The 13,059-nt window shown below is 50.4% G+C and overlaps 1 protein-coding gene across 1 annotated transcript in view; it reads right to left on the bottom strand.

Annotated features, from left to right (window-relative positions):
* Window positions 1-9,816, bottom strand: part of SPATA21 (spermatogenesis associated 21) — a 36,358-nt gene extending 26,542 nt beyond the window's left edge. The window contains exons 1-4 of the mRNA XM_084875400.1: window positions 9,438-9,816; window positions 8,104-8,221; window positions 5,880-6,031; window positions 857-1,076 (exon numbers count right to left, since the gene is read on the bottom strand). Coding sequence (XP_084731526.1) covers window positions 857-1,076; window positions 5,880-6,031; window positions 8,104-8,211 — 480 coding nt within the window. The 5' untranslated portion in view covers window positions 8,212-8,221; window positions 9,438-9,816. The remainder of the gene's footprint in view (window positions 1-856; window positions 1,077-5,879; window positions 6,032-8,103; window positions 8,222-9,437) is intronic.
* Between the last annotated feature and the right edge of the window lie 3,243 nt (window positions 9,817-13,059).

Below are 13,059 nucleotides of genomic sequence, written 5' to 3'. Positions count from 1 at the left end.
GTGCCGGGACGATGGCATAGCCACGTGCCAAACACGAGCCTCAGGCCAACACTCACACCGCTCACAAAAATCAACTCACCAGCCGAAACCAGTTTGGCTCAGTGGATAGAGCGTCAGCCTGCGGACTGAAAGGTCCCGGGTTGATTTCGGTCAAGGACATGTACCTTGGTGTCAGGCACATCCCCAGTAGGGGGTGTGCAAGAGGCAGCTAATGGATGATTCTCTCTCATCGATGTTTCTAACTCTCTATCCCTCTCTCTTCCTCTCTGTAAAAAATCAATAAAATATATATTTTTTAAAAATCAACTCACCATACTCTAACCATGTCCCAAAGCTGAGACACAGCTTCTAGGATATCCTGGTGTAAAGAAACCCAGCACGTCCCCATCTTAATTGTATGCGAGCCCCGCTTACCTGCTTCCTGCCTCAGGCACCCACCTCATACCACAGGGCCACTCCGGAAGCAGGTCTTAAAGCAGGGGTCCTCAAACTTTTTAAAGTGGGGGCCAGATCACGGTCCCTCAGAGAGCTGGAAGGCCGGACTATATGAACTACTAATTCCTACTGTAACACCTCGGCTGCGCTCACTGCCCAAAAAACCTGGCGGGCCGGATCAGACTCCTCTGCGGGCCGCATGTGGCCCGCGGGCCGTAGTTTGAAAACCCCTGTCTTAAAGGCTTGCTATGGACAATCAAAACCCACGGGAATATCCCCGTGACCCACACAGACTGCGTGCTGGGCATTTCCGGGGCACAGAAAGGAGAGACACAATACACCAGTGGGGCGTGGGGGCTCCTTCGTGTCCCTGTGGGTCAGTCATTCCCTGCCTTCCTGCCCAGTTCTGCGCAGACATTACCTGGCACCTCTTGGGGGCCTGACCCTTCACTGTCCCGGGGTTCTGCCGCCTCCCCTGCAGGTCCTCGGTCTCCTGCCCGGAGCCCTGCTGCTGCAGCCCTTCAGGAGCTGGGGAGACACTGCAGGGCAGCACCCCCGGCTCCCTTCCTGGCTTGGCCCGATCCTGGCCCACTTGCAGCTCCTCGGGCCGCTCCAGAGGGGCCTGAGAGAACAGCTTCTTCCTGGGAGAACAGACAAAGGGACACCTCAGCTCCTGGCCTGGGGCACAGTTTTATCTTCTTACTGGAGGATTCGTGTACATTGAAACTAAATTAATTAGAAGGTGGGGGGAGGCAATGGTAAGATATGTACACATATAATACCTTAATTTTTTAAAATAAATGAATTAATTAATTTAAATTAATTAATTAATTAGTCCAGCGGGGCAGGACTGGGCGAGACAGGCCAGACATACCCTGGAGCCAACCTCCTGCAGTCCCTCCTGGCTGGCCTGCTGCTGGGGTGGCACTAGAGCTCAAAGGGCGTCTACGGAGTGAGAGGGGGGTCCCTCTGGCAGATGGGTTCCCTCAGCCTGGCTGAAACCGGCAGTCTGACATCCCCCGAGGGGTTCCAGTTTGCAAGAGGGTGGTTCTTGGGTGATAGACCCCGGAATCGGGCTCCCTCCTCTCTGGATCCAGGTGTATCACCTGAGAACCACAACTGCCAAGTCACCGCAGTGTGGCAGCTCCTGTGCTGAGCATCTGCCCCCTGGTGGTCAGTGTGTGTCATAGCTACCAGTCGGCCAGTTGAATGGTCACTGGTCAAAGGGTCACTTAGGCTTTTTTTTTTAATTTAATAAATCTTTATTGTTCAGATTATAATTGTTTCTCTTTTTTCCCCCCATAGCTCCCCTTCACCCAGTTCCCACCCCACCCTCTGCCCTTACCTCCCCCCAATGTCCCCATCCATAGGTGTACGATTTTTGTCCATCACTTAGGCTTTTATATATATAGATACTTCTTTGTAGTTCCCAGAGCACCAGTGCAGGACCAGGCACAGCAGGGTGCGTACTTAATGCCTGGGAGAATGGATGAAGGACTGATATGAATTCAACAATCATAAACACTTTGATGTCAATATTTAAGCAAGTTAGGACTTACATACTATTCTTAACATTCTTTTTTTAAAAATATATATTTTAGAAAAATCCGAGAGAATCCAAGATGGCTGCTCGGGTAGGCACCTAGCCGCAGCCGCACACAACAATTTCAATAAAATACAACTAAAATATAAAATGGACATTACCCAGAACTACAGGAAAGTCAACTGACTGGAAATTCTACAACGAGAAGCAAGGAGAAAACCAGAAGGAAGCACGGAGGAGCTGTAAAAGCCCAAGGTACGGAGACATGCGGCGCGCGCGGAGAGTACAGAGCCGGAGAGGAGGGAGGCCGAGTGCCTGGCTGGCGTTCCCTAGCGGGAAGGAGATAAACACTCGGACTGTGCTGGGCCCCCAACTGCTCTGAACCCCCGTTCTAGGCCAGACCCTGGGGACCCAGGCTCATCCAGAGGGAGCTGGGCTGTAAGGCGGTACTCGGGGAAGCAGCGAAAGGAGGTCCCAGAGGCGCGCACACAGCGCGCAGAGAAGGGCCGGCCGGCTGTGCCGTAGGACTGCCCTGGCGGGAAGGAGACAGGCTCCAGACTGCTCTGAACGCCACCTCCAACTCCACTTCCAACTGAACTGAACCCCAGTTTCGGGCCCATTGCGGGAGAGCTTACACTGTTTGGTAGCAGGCGAAAATCGAGGGCACCTTTCTCTCAGAGGCGCTTGCAACAAGTACTGAAGGACCCTGAGTCTCAGGAGTCGCATAGGGCGGGGCTGACGGAAGCCAAGGCTGTAGGCTCCACCCTGAAACTCCGCCCCATCAGAAAAGCTGCCTGCGAAAATGCCTAAACCAAATAGATCACAAAGGAAAGAAATGGAGGACAAAAAGCGACTGGATATAGAGTTCAAAACCACACTTATAGGGTTTTTCAAGAGACTCCTAGAAAAGGCCGATAAAATAAATGAGACCTATGAGGATATGAAAAGGGATCAACAAGAAATGCTAAGGGATCAACAAGAAATAAAGAATACATTGTCTGAAATAAAAAATATTCTACAGAGTCCTAAAAACAGAATAGAAGATCGCAAGAATCAAGTCAAAGATTTGGAACATAAAGAGCCAGAAGACACTCCTCTGCAGAAGCTAGAAGGCAAGAGAATCCAGAAAATTGAAGATAATGTAAGAAACCTCTGGGACAACTTCAAACGATCCAACATCAGAATCATGGGGGTCCCAGAAGATGAGAGAGAACAAGATATCGAAAACATACTGAAAGAAATAGTGACAGAAAACTTCCCCCACCTGGGGAAAGAATTGGACTTACAAGTCCAGGAAGCACACAGAACTCCAAATAAGAGGAATCCAAAGAGGACCACACCAAGACAAATCATAATTAAGATTCCAAGAGCAAAGGACAAAGAGAGAATATTAAAAGCAGCAAGAGCTAAGCAGGTGGTTACCTATAAAGGAGCACCTATACGATTGTCAGCTGATTTCTCAACAGAAACCATGCAGGCCAGACGGGAATGGCAAGAAATATTCAAGGTGATGAATAGCAAGAACCTACAGCCAAAAATACTCTACCCAGCAAAGCTATCACTCAGAATCGAAGGTCAGATAAAGAGCTTCACTAATAAAAAAAAGCTAAAGGAGTTCATCACCACCAAACCAGAATTATATGAATTGCTGAAGGGGGTTCTTTCAGAAGAGAAAGTAAATAAAGATAAAAATTATGAACAACAAATACGTAACTATCAACAAGTGAATCTAAAAACCAAGGAAATTAAAAAAAAAAATCTGATGAACAATATTAACTGTTGAATATAATAGAATCAGAGGTATGGAAGGGGAGTGAACTGATGATTCTTGGGGAAAAGGGGAGAGGGGAATGTGGGAAGAGACTGAACATAAACTGTGCACCTATGGATGAGGACAATGGGGAGTGGGGAAAGGGCAGAGGGTGGGGTGGGAAGGGGGGGGAAAGGAACACTTGTAATAATATGAACAATAAAAATTTATTAAAAAAATAAAAATAAAAATAAAAATATATATTTTATTGATTTTTTTTACAGAGAGGAAGAGAGAGGAATAGAGAGTTAGAAGCATCAATGAGAGAGAATCATCAATCAGCTGCCTCTTGCACACCCTCCTACTGTGGATGTGCCCGCAACCAAGGTACATGCCCTTGACCAGAATCCAACCCAGGACCCTTCAGTCCGCAGGCTGATGCTCTGTCCACTGAGCCAAACCAGTTTCGGCCTTATCATTCCTTTTTAAGAAAAATTAAAGACAACTGGAATTCAGAGAGATTGAGAGACTTGAGCCTAGGGTCAAAGAGCTCAAGGTGACAGCTCAGGATTTGAATCTGTGTCTATGGGTGTCCCTCGAATACTCTAGAGCAGTTCCCCCAGCCTTCTTCCTGTGGACATACACACATATTGGTAATGAGGGTTTATTTAATTACCCTCTGCAAGTAATTGCATCATTTCACATGGCTAAAATTCTATTGCATCTATTGTTTTTCATTTAACAGTATAGCCTAAGTTTTTCCCATGACAAAAGTCTTTTATAAACATGCTTTTTTTTAAATATAAAAAGTCTTTTGTCAACATACTAGAGGTCTGGTGCACGAAATTTCATGCATAGGTAGGGTCTCTAGGCCTGGCAGTGATCAGGGCCCATTGGGGCCTTCTAGCTGCTGTCAGGGCCTTCCTCTGGCTGCCAACTGCTGGCTGGAGCCTGCCTTCATTCTGTGCCTTCCCCTGGTGGTCAGCGTATGTCATAGCAAGTGATCAAACTTTGGTCTCCCTGTTGAACTCCTGGGGGTTACTTTGCATATTAGCCTTTCATATATATAGATTTTCTAGAGAATCATAATTTACTTAACTGTTTCTATATTTGGACATTTAGGGCACATGGGCAGTCCCAATCTTTTAGTGTTTAAAAAAATGTGACAGTGAACATTCTTCTGCATAAAACTTTGCCTGGCTCTCCAGTTATTTCCTTAGGGCATACTTCTGGGAATGAGTGAATGATGGTTAGATATTTACCCATTGATTTTTAGGGAGAATGGAAGAGAAAGGGAAAGACGGAGATAAACATCAATGTGAGAAAAACACATCCACTGATTGCCTCCTGCACAAGCCTCAACCAGAGCTCAGGTCCAGAAGGAGCCAGCAACCAAGGTACGTGCTCTTGACCAGAATCAAACCCAGGACCCTTTAGACCTCGTGAGGGATGCTGTATCCACTGAGCCAAACTGGCTAGGGCTAGAAGTCAGTTAAAACAATTTGCCCAGTTGTTTCAGTAGAAACAGTTTATATTTTCGCCAGCATGGTACACAGTATGTGTCTCTCCAGGGACTCAACCCGGGCTTTGATGGAGCGCCTTCACTTTTCATGGAGAAGAGATGATTTAGAGGTTTCTGGTTATAATCAAATGTAAGCAACAAGCTAATCAGGTGTCACTATTACTGTTTCCCAAATCTTTCACTCTGGCTCCCTGCTCACTTGCTCTCTTTGGAAAGAATACGTTCTCACTGCAGACAAGTTTAAAACACATACACAACATTTAGAAAACAGGAACATTAATTCCATGTAAACATGTGTTTCCATGACTCTCAGCCTCTCTTTTGTTCCTTCCTTTTTAAAAAAATTAATTTAGTGAATACATATTTATTGAGCATCTACTATGCACCAGGCACAACCCCAGGCATGAGGAATTTGAGGCTGAACATGACAGAAGCCTGTGGCCCAGCAGGGGAGCTCAGACAACAGCCGACACAATCATTTTGTGTGACTTGTGTGAGGAACCAGTTCAGGCGCTGTGAATGGGAGGGTTCACCTTGGTCTGGGAGTGCTCCCTCCTCCCCCTCCTCCCTCCCGATGGATCCCGGGGCGCTCTCTCCTGGACCTGCTCTCGGGGAAGCCCCCGGCTCACCCTAGGTCTGCCAGGTGACTCTGCTCCTGGGTCCTGAGCTCCGGAGGCCCCTCCTCTGATGCTTCTCTGTGTCCGGGCCGCTTCTCGGGCCTTTCTGGGGCCGGTGAGGGCTCCTTCCCACTGCCTGTCCCTGCAGCATCCGGAAATACGACCTGAAACAAAGATGCTCTTGTGAGCACCCACTCCCTGGGCCTCGGGGACAGGGAGATTCTGTGTCTACCCAGGGAGTTTGTTGGAGAGAGGCAGGGCGGAAACAAGAGGCAGAGAGAGAGAGGCTGGGGTGCAGAGCCAGCCAAGCTGAGAGGCTGTTGGTCAGTACTCGGTTCTGACGTAAACCTAGTGTCCAGAGTAGTACCTGATCTGAGGGTGTCCTGCCTAGGAAGGCTTGACAGAGCACGGGGTGGGGGGAGGAGCCTTGAGGACTCTCATGAGGTCCCAGAGCCCAGAGCCCCCATGAAACTGGGCTGTAATGCCCCTCTTGGTCTCACTCCTAACTGGGTGGCCTTGAGCCAGTGACCCAGAGCCAGCTCCAAGCCCCACCAGAGTCAGCAAAACCCACACACCCCAGCTCATCCATCACCTGGTGCCTTCGGTGACCAAGTGATGGATGTGAGCCAAGTGATAGAAGATTCTGATGTGAGCCAACACTAAGGCACCTGCTGGAAGGCAGGGCCCGTGCCAGGTACCCCAGGGATTTCCACCAGTAGGCCCTCACCATGACACACATCGACAGTGAGGCTCAAAGGGGTGCACTGCCATGGCCAAGGTCACGCAGCTGGTTGGGGGTGGGGGGCGTGAATCACAACTGTGCTGTTGGAAAAATGACAGGGGGTGAAGGAAGCTCTGGATGTTTGCCCCAGTCTCCCTTCTAGACCCCCTCAGGCCCTCTCCTGCCCCCAAGCGAAGCCATGATTTATATCAGAGGCTACAGAGAGGGGTGTCTTCACCCAAGGGAATGTTGACCTTTTCTATGGTGACGTTTGGGCCCTGAGGAAACTGGATAGGAAGGTGAGTCTTCTCTGTGCTCTCAGTTTGTGCCACTTGACATTAAAGACACTGATGGAAGTGCGTTGAGGGCTTAGCACGCAGGCTGGGGCTGGGAGGGGCCCGGGTGCAGTTGTCAGGAGAAGAAAGGTTACCAGGAGAGCTGGAGGTCACCGAAGGCACCTCATAGAATAAGCAACTCTTGGTTTGCTCCTGCAGCATCTCTCCAGCATCAGAAGCCAGCACTCTTTTTATTTTTTAAACATACTTTATTGATTTTTTTACAGAGAGGAAGGGAGAGGGATAGAAAGTTAGAAACATCGACGAGAGAGAAACATCCATCAGCTGCCTCCTGCAAACCCCCTACTGGGGATGTGCCCACAACCAAGGTACGTGTCCTTCACTGGAATCGAACCTGGGACCTTTCAGTCCCCAGGCCGACGCTCCATCCACTGAGCCAAACTGGTTTCGGCAACCAGCACTCTTTTTATGGGAACCTGTCCTTCTCTATTCTGCCAGTGGGGCTCAGTGAACCTCTGGCTCCATGATGCCAGGAGATTCAGGCCCCTCTGCCCTGCATGGTGGCTGGTTCCGAGATAAGCATGTGAACATAATCTGGGCCAACGGCAGCGATACCAGACTTTCCTCGACCCTGGCAAAGCCGTTCTTCCTGCTGGGGATGCTAAAGCGAGGAAGATGTACGCCTGGCGTGGCCAGGGCGATGCTTGCTATCTTGCAGGGAGAGCCTGCCTGGGAATGGTACAGAGGAAGGCAGGACCTAGAGACACTCGGTCAGCACCTTGACCCAGCCATACCTGAAGTCCACGGAAGGATTTTTCAGTTACCCAAGCAGCTGTGTTCTCCTTCCTGCCTACTCCAGTTTAAATTGGGTTTCATGCTGCTTATAACTGAGTCTTTTTAAAAAAATATATTTTATTGATTTTTTTACAGAGAGGAAGGGAGAGAGATAGAGCTAGAAATATCGATGAGAGAGAAACATTGACCAGCTGCCTCTTGCACACCCCCTACCGGGGATGTGCCCGCAACCAATGTACATGCCCTTGACCAGAATCGAACCTGGGACCTTTCAGTCCGCAGGCCGACGCTCTACCACTGAGCCAAACTGGCTTCGGCTATAACTGAGTCTTAATTAAAGCAGTTGCGGGAGGAAGGCTGGGCAGGGAAGGGGAAAAGTGTCCTTGGGAACAGAGAGGCCAGAACACGAGGCACAGGTCCTTACCTGGTTGACTCCTGATAGGGCAGGCTCAACACCAGCACTCTTTCTGCGAGTCCTCAGGCCAGGGCTTGGCTGGGCCCCTGGAGACTTGATCGTATTCTCCATGTGCATCTGGGCGTTTCTGTTGTCCATTGTGCCACGGCCAACGAGGGTGCCATGGGGGAAAGCCAATCAAAGGTCTGCCCGGCCCATGACCTAACCACCTCTCCGGGGGCCTCTATGGAGCCTGCAATGTGGGGACCCTGCTCGGGGGACGAGGCCTGGCCTGGCACAGGAGGGGCACAGAGCCAACCAGAGAGGTAACCACACGCGCCTTACCCACACATTTCCCCCAATGCCCACGACGACTCTGAGGAAAAGGAGACTCAAGGGAGCAACGTGACTGGGCTGACTGCCCACACTAACTAGGTCACAGAGCAGGAATCGAACCACGGCCGGCTGCACCCCAAACCCTGCCCTTTCCCCCACAGCAGCATTTCCCAAGGGCGCTCTTCGGGATACGAGTTGCCCAAGGTGTACTGCGAGGAAAGGGCTCTTGTAGGCCAAATGTGTTCGGAGTGTGCCAAGCGAAATTAAACAGGCCCTGTCCTGCAGGACTTCTCAGAGCCTTTAATACACTAGTATTCATTTTAGAGAGAGCCCACGAACATCACGGTTGCTGCTGCTGTAGATGAAAACTCTAAGTTGTCCTTGGGGCTAAGGAACAGGAGTTGGGGGCCATCTGTCTGTGGGGGACCCTAAGGTCTCCAGTGACAATAGTAGTTCCTCAAAGCTCCTCACCATGCCCTGGACACAGCCCTTTCTAAAGCCTTTCTGAGCGTCTCTCCTGCCTCTCCCATCTAACTTCACCTTCTCCCCTACCGCCATCCCTCACCCAAACATTCTGCTTTAACCTAGGCTAGTGGTCGGCAAACTCGTTAGCCAACAGAGCCAAATATCAACAGTACAACGATTGACATTTCTTTTGAGAGTCAAAATTTTTAAACTTAAACTAGTTTTAATGCCACTTCTTTAACATAGACTCGCCCAGGCCGTGGTGTTTTGTGGAAGAGCCACACTCACGGGGCCAAAGAGCTGCATGAGGCTCGTGAGCCGCAGTTTGCCGACCACGGATCTAGGCAGACTCCTGCAATCCTAATCCCACAGACCCCAGCCTCTGTGCCCACCTCCCTCTTCTCTGGCTCTCCAACACCCCCAGCCCATCCTCCAAGCTCCGACTTCTTTTCCAAGCTTCCAACCGCCTCAGCCCTCTCTCCAGCCTCTGAATTCTGTTGAGACAACATCAACACCATTTCTATGGGTACATCGTGGACCCCTTGTCCAGGGGTGAGTCCTACCCCTCAGTGAGACCTTGAAGCTCTCGATGGGATTTCTTCCACTTTAAAGCACGGCCGGCCAGCCACCATCCATGGAGGGACCTTCTATGTGCTGGCCACGTTTGCAAATAGTATTCTCCTAACCACCCTGTGCGGTCACTGTGTTTGGCCCTGTTTTAAAGATAAGAAAACCAAGGCTCAGGGTAGTCCAGAGTCTTGTCCAATACCACATGGCTGGCCTGACCGGCATGGCTCGGTGGTTGAGCACCGACCTATGAACCAGGAGGTCACGGTTCGATTCCCGGTCAGGGCACATGCCCCGGTTGTGGGCTCCATCCCCAGGGTGGGCCGTGCAAGGGGCAGTCGATCCATGGTTCTCTCTCACTGATGTTTCTCTCTCTCCCTCTACCTTCCTCTCTGAAATCAATAAAAATATATTTGAGCCGGGACCGGTTTGGCTCAATGGATAGAGCGTCGGCTTGGGGACTGAAAGGTCCCGGGTTCGATTCCGGTCAAGGGCATGTACCTTGGTTGCTGGCATATCCCCAGTAGGGGGTGTGCAAGAGGCAGCTGATCGATGACTCTCTTTCATTGATGTTTCTAACTCTCTATCTCTCTCCCTTCCTCTCTGTACAAAACCAATAAAATATATTTTTAAAAATATATATATATATTTGAGCTCTAATCAGTTTGGCTTGGTAGATAGAGCGTTGGCCTTCGGACTCAAGAATCCCAGGTTCGATTCCAGACAAGGTAAGGGCATGTACCTTGGTTGTGGGTACATCCCCTGTAAGGGGGTGTGTAGGAGGCAGCTGATTGATGTTTCTCTCTCATCGATGTTTCTAACTCTCCCTTCCTCTCTGTGAAAAACACCCCTTTGTAAGTATTCTCTTCCATGGCTGGCCTGCAGAGGAACTGGATTCAAACCCAGGCCTTGCTTATCCCACCAAGTTATCTCACCTCCAAAGAAGCTTACGCCCATGCAATGCACAGTTGTCTAACGGGCATGGGCACAGTGCCAGGCCCTGGGAAGGCACCAGGTGTTCTGGTGGCTCACATGTTTTCACCAGGACCACAGAGGAGGAGCCCCTAACAGCTGCTGACCAAAATGCCCCCTCCCACCCTCCCTCTTTCCTCCCAACCTGGTCTGCCCTCCAGTCCTTCCTGCAATGAGGCTTGCACCCCCACAATGCACCCAGGTGACCCCGCACCTCAGGTGGAAGCTCGGGGACCCCAAAGGCCGCAGGCTCTCACTTGGCAAGAAGAAATCAGCATTGTGACCAAGTCCCTCTCTCTTCCCTCTGAGCTCCTGTCTCCTCCCTGCCTCTCTCCCATCAGGGTTCCTTAAGCATTCCCGCCCCAGGGGTGGGTGACCCTCTGGGGGACTCCTCCCCACCAGGCCCCTCAAACACGCCCCCCATTGTTCGCTCTCCTTACCTCAGAAAGCGCAGGCTCCCTCTCGGAATTCTCAGAGCCCAGTATTCCACAAGCTGATGTTTGAGGGGGGCAGGGGCCCCGGGGCGTCCCCATGGGGAGAATCTGGGCGAGAAGGGGAAGGCCCACCCTAGCAGAGAGGCATGGAGCCTGAGGGCAGAATCGAAGGGTGGCGGCAGCAAACACAGACTGTACCCATGGGTCCAGGGGCTTTACTCCTGGGAGACCCCATTTCCCCTGTGTTGCTGGGCACATATGGATACAAGGAGTCAGCATGTGAAAGAGAAAATACGGTGGCCCAGCCCCAAACTGGCATTGGGATGCAGCCACACACACTCATACACACACACACACACACACACACACACACTCATACACACACACACACACACACTCATACAGACACACACTCATACACACACACACTCATACACACACACACTCATACACACACACACTCATACACACACACACACTCACACACACACACACACACACACACACACACGAGACACAGACATACTCATTCATTCATTCACTGAGCACTTACTCTGTGCCAGGCCCTGTGCTGCTGAATATGCTGATCCGCAGGTGGCAGGGACAGGTTCCTACATCCAAGAAGCTCTGGGTCTAGTGCAGTGGTCGGCAAACTCATTAGTCACCAGAGCCAAATAGCAACAGTACGATTGAAATTTCTTTTGAGAGCCAAAATTTTTAAACTTAAACTTCTTCTAATGCCACTTCTGCAAAATAGATTCACCCAGGCTGTGGTATTTTGTGGAAGAGCCACACTCAAGGGGCCAAAGAGCCGCATGTGGCTAGTGGAAAAGCAGAAGTAGACTGAATGTTGAGGACGGGAGGGGCTAAGATTGTCCATCTGGGAGGTGCCCTCCCTTCTCCCCTCCTCTCAATAGCTCTCCCCCTTCATCTTCTGAGGGGAGCTCTGTCTTTGCCACTCCAGAGCGTTAAGAAAATGAGAGGCAGGCCCAAAGGCCGAGGAGGAAGAAATCTCATCTTCTGGGTCATTGCTCAATGTTCTCTGCTGTGGAGAATCAGGGTAATGAGCGGAGCTGAAATTTAGAGGTTAAGTCAATTCACCTAAAGCACATGTGTCAAACACAAGGCCCGCGGGCCAAATCCAGCCCGCCAGGCCTTGCAATGTGGCCCGCACCGCGCTGTCATCACTGCACTCCGCTGTCAGTTTATGACATTGTCAGTTTATGACTGTTCAGTAAACCATTCGGCCCGCGATTTAGGCTGGATTTTAGATTTTGGCCCCTTCTCTGATTGAGTTCGACACCCCTAACCTAAAGAGAGGTTAACTTCACGCTCTCCGGGATGACTGTCACCAAAGAAAACGGAAAATAGCAATTATTGCCTGGCCAGCGTGGCTCAGAGGGTGAGCATTGACCCATGAAACAGGAGGTCAATAAAAATATATTTAAGGGAGAGAGAGAGAGAGAGAGAGAGAGAGAGAGAGAGAGAGAGAGAGAGAGAGATGCACTAGCCGGCTTGGCTCAGTGGATGGAGCGTTGGCCTATGGACTGAAGGGTCCTCAATTCAATTCCAATCAATGGCACAGGCCCAGGTTGCAGGCTCAGTCCCCAGTAGGAGGTGTGCAGGAGGCAGCTGATCAATGATTCTCTCTCATCATTTATGTTTCTATCTTTCCCTCTCCCTTCTGAAATCAATAAAAAAAATATAATGAGAGAAAGAGAGAGAGAGAGAGAGAGAGAGAGAGAGAGAGAGAGAGAGAGAGAGAGAGAGGAACCTTAGTTTCCAGAGAAAAAGGAGGAAATTGGGAAGGGGTGCTTTGAAGGAAAGTCATTGGAGGAAAGTGAGACTTCAGGGTGCTGATTGCTTCTCATAGACTGAATTTCGAGAGTTCCCATTGGCCGGGGCAGGGGAGGGGGAGGGGGGAAAGGAGAAAAATCCTCCTTCCCCTTCTGGGGTAGGCGAGTTCCTTGTTGGGAATGCAAGGTAGTTTCTTCCTGTTAGGGTGCATGATTGAGGTGGAATGGTAGTGCATGAAAGCTCGTTCTCCTGGCCTCTTGTTAAGCAAAGAGCTAAGGTCTGTGAAAACCTCAGCACATTGTTTGTGGATTCTAAACACAGAACCCAGAGGACTGGCTGTGAGAGACATGGGTATATTAGGACTTACACGCGCACCGTGGCCGACCCATGAAATTTTCCACCACACCAGTGGCAG

Source organism: Pipistrellus hanaki (assembly GCF_964339955.1).
Source record: "Pipistrellus hanaki genome assembly, chromosome: 2".
In the NCBI taxonomy this organism is placed as follows: domain Eukaryota; kingdom Metazoa; phylum Chordata; class Mammalia; order Chiroptera; family Vespertilionidae; genus Pipistrellus; species Pipistrellus hanaki.
The sequence above is the reverse complement of the archived record's forward strand: the minus strand, read 5'-3'. Positions and strand labels throughout refer to the sequence as shown.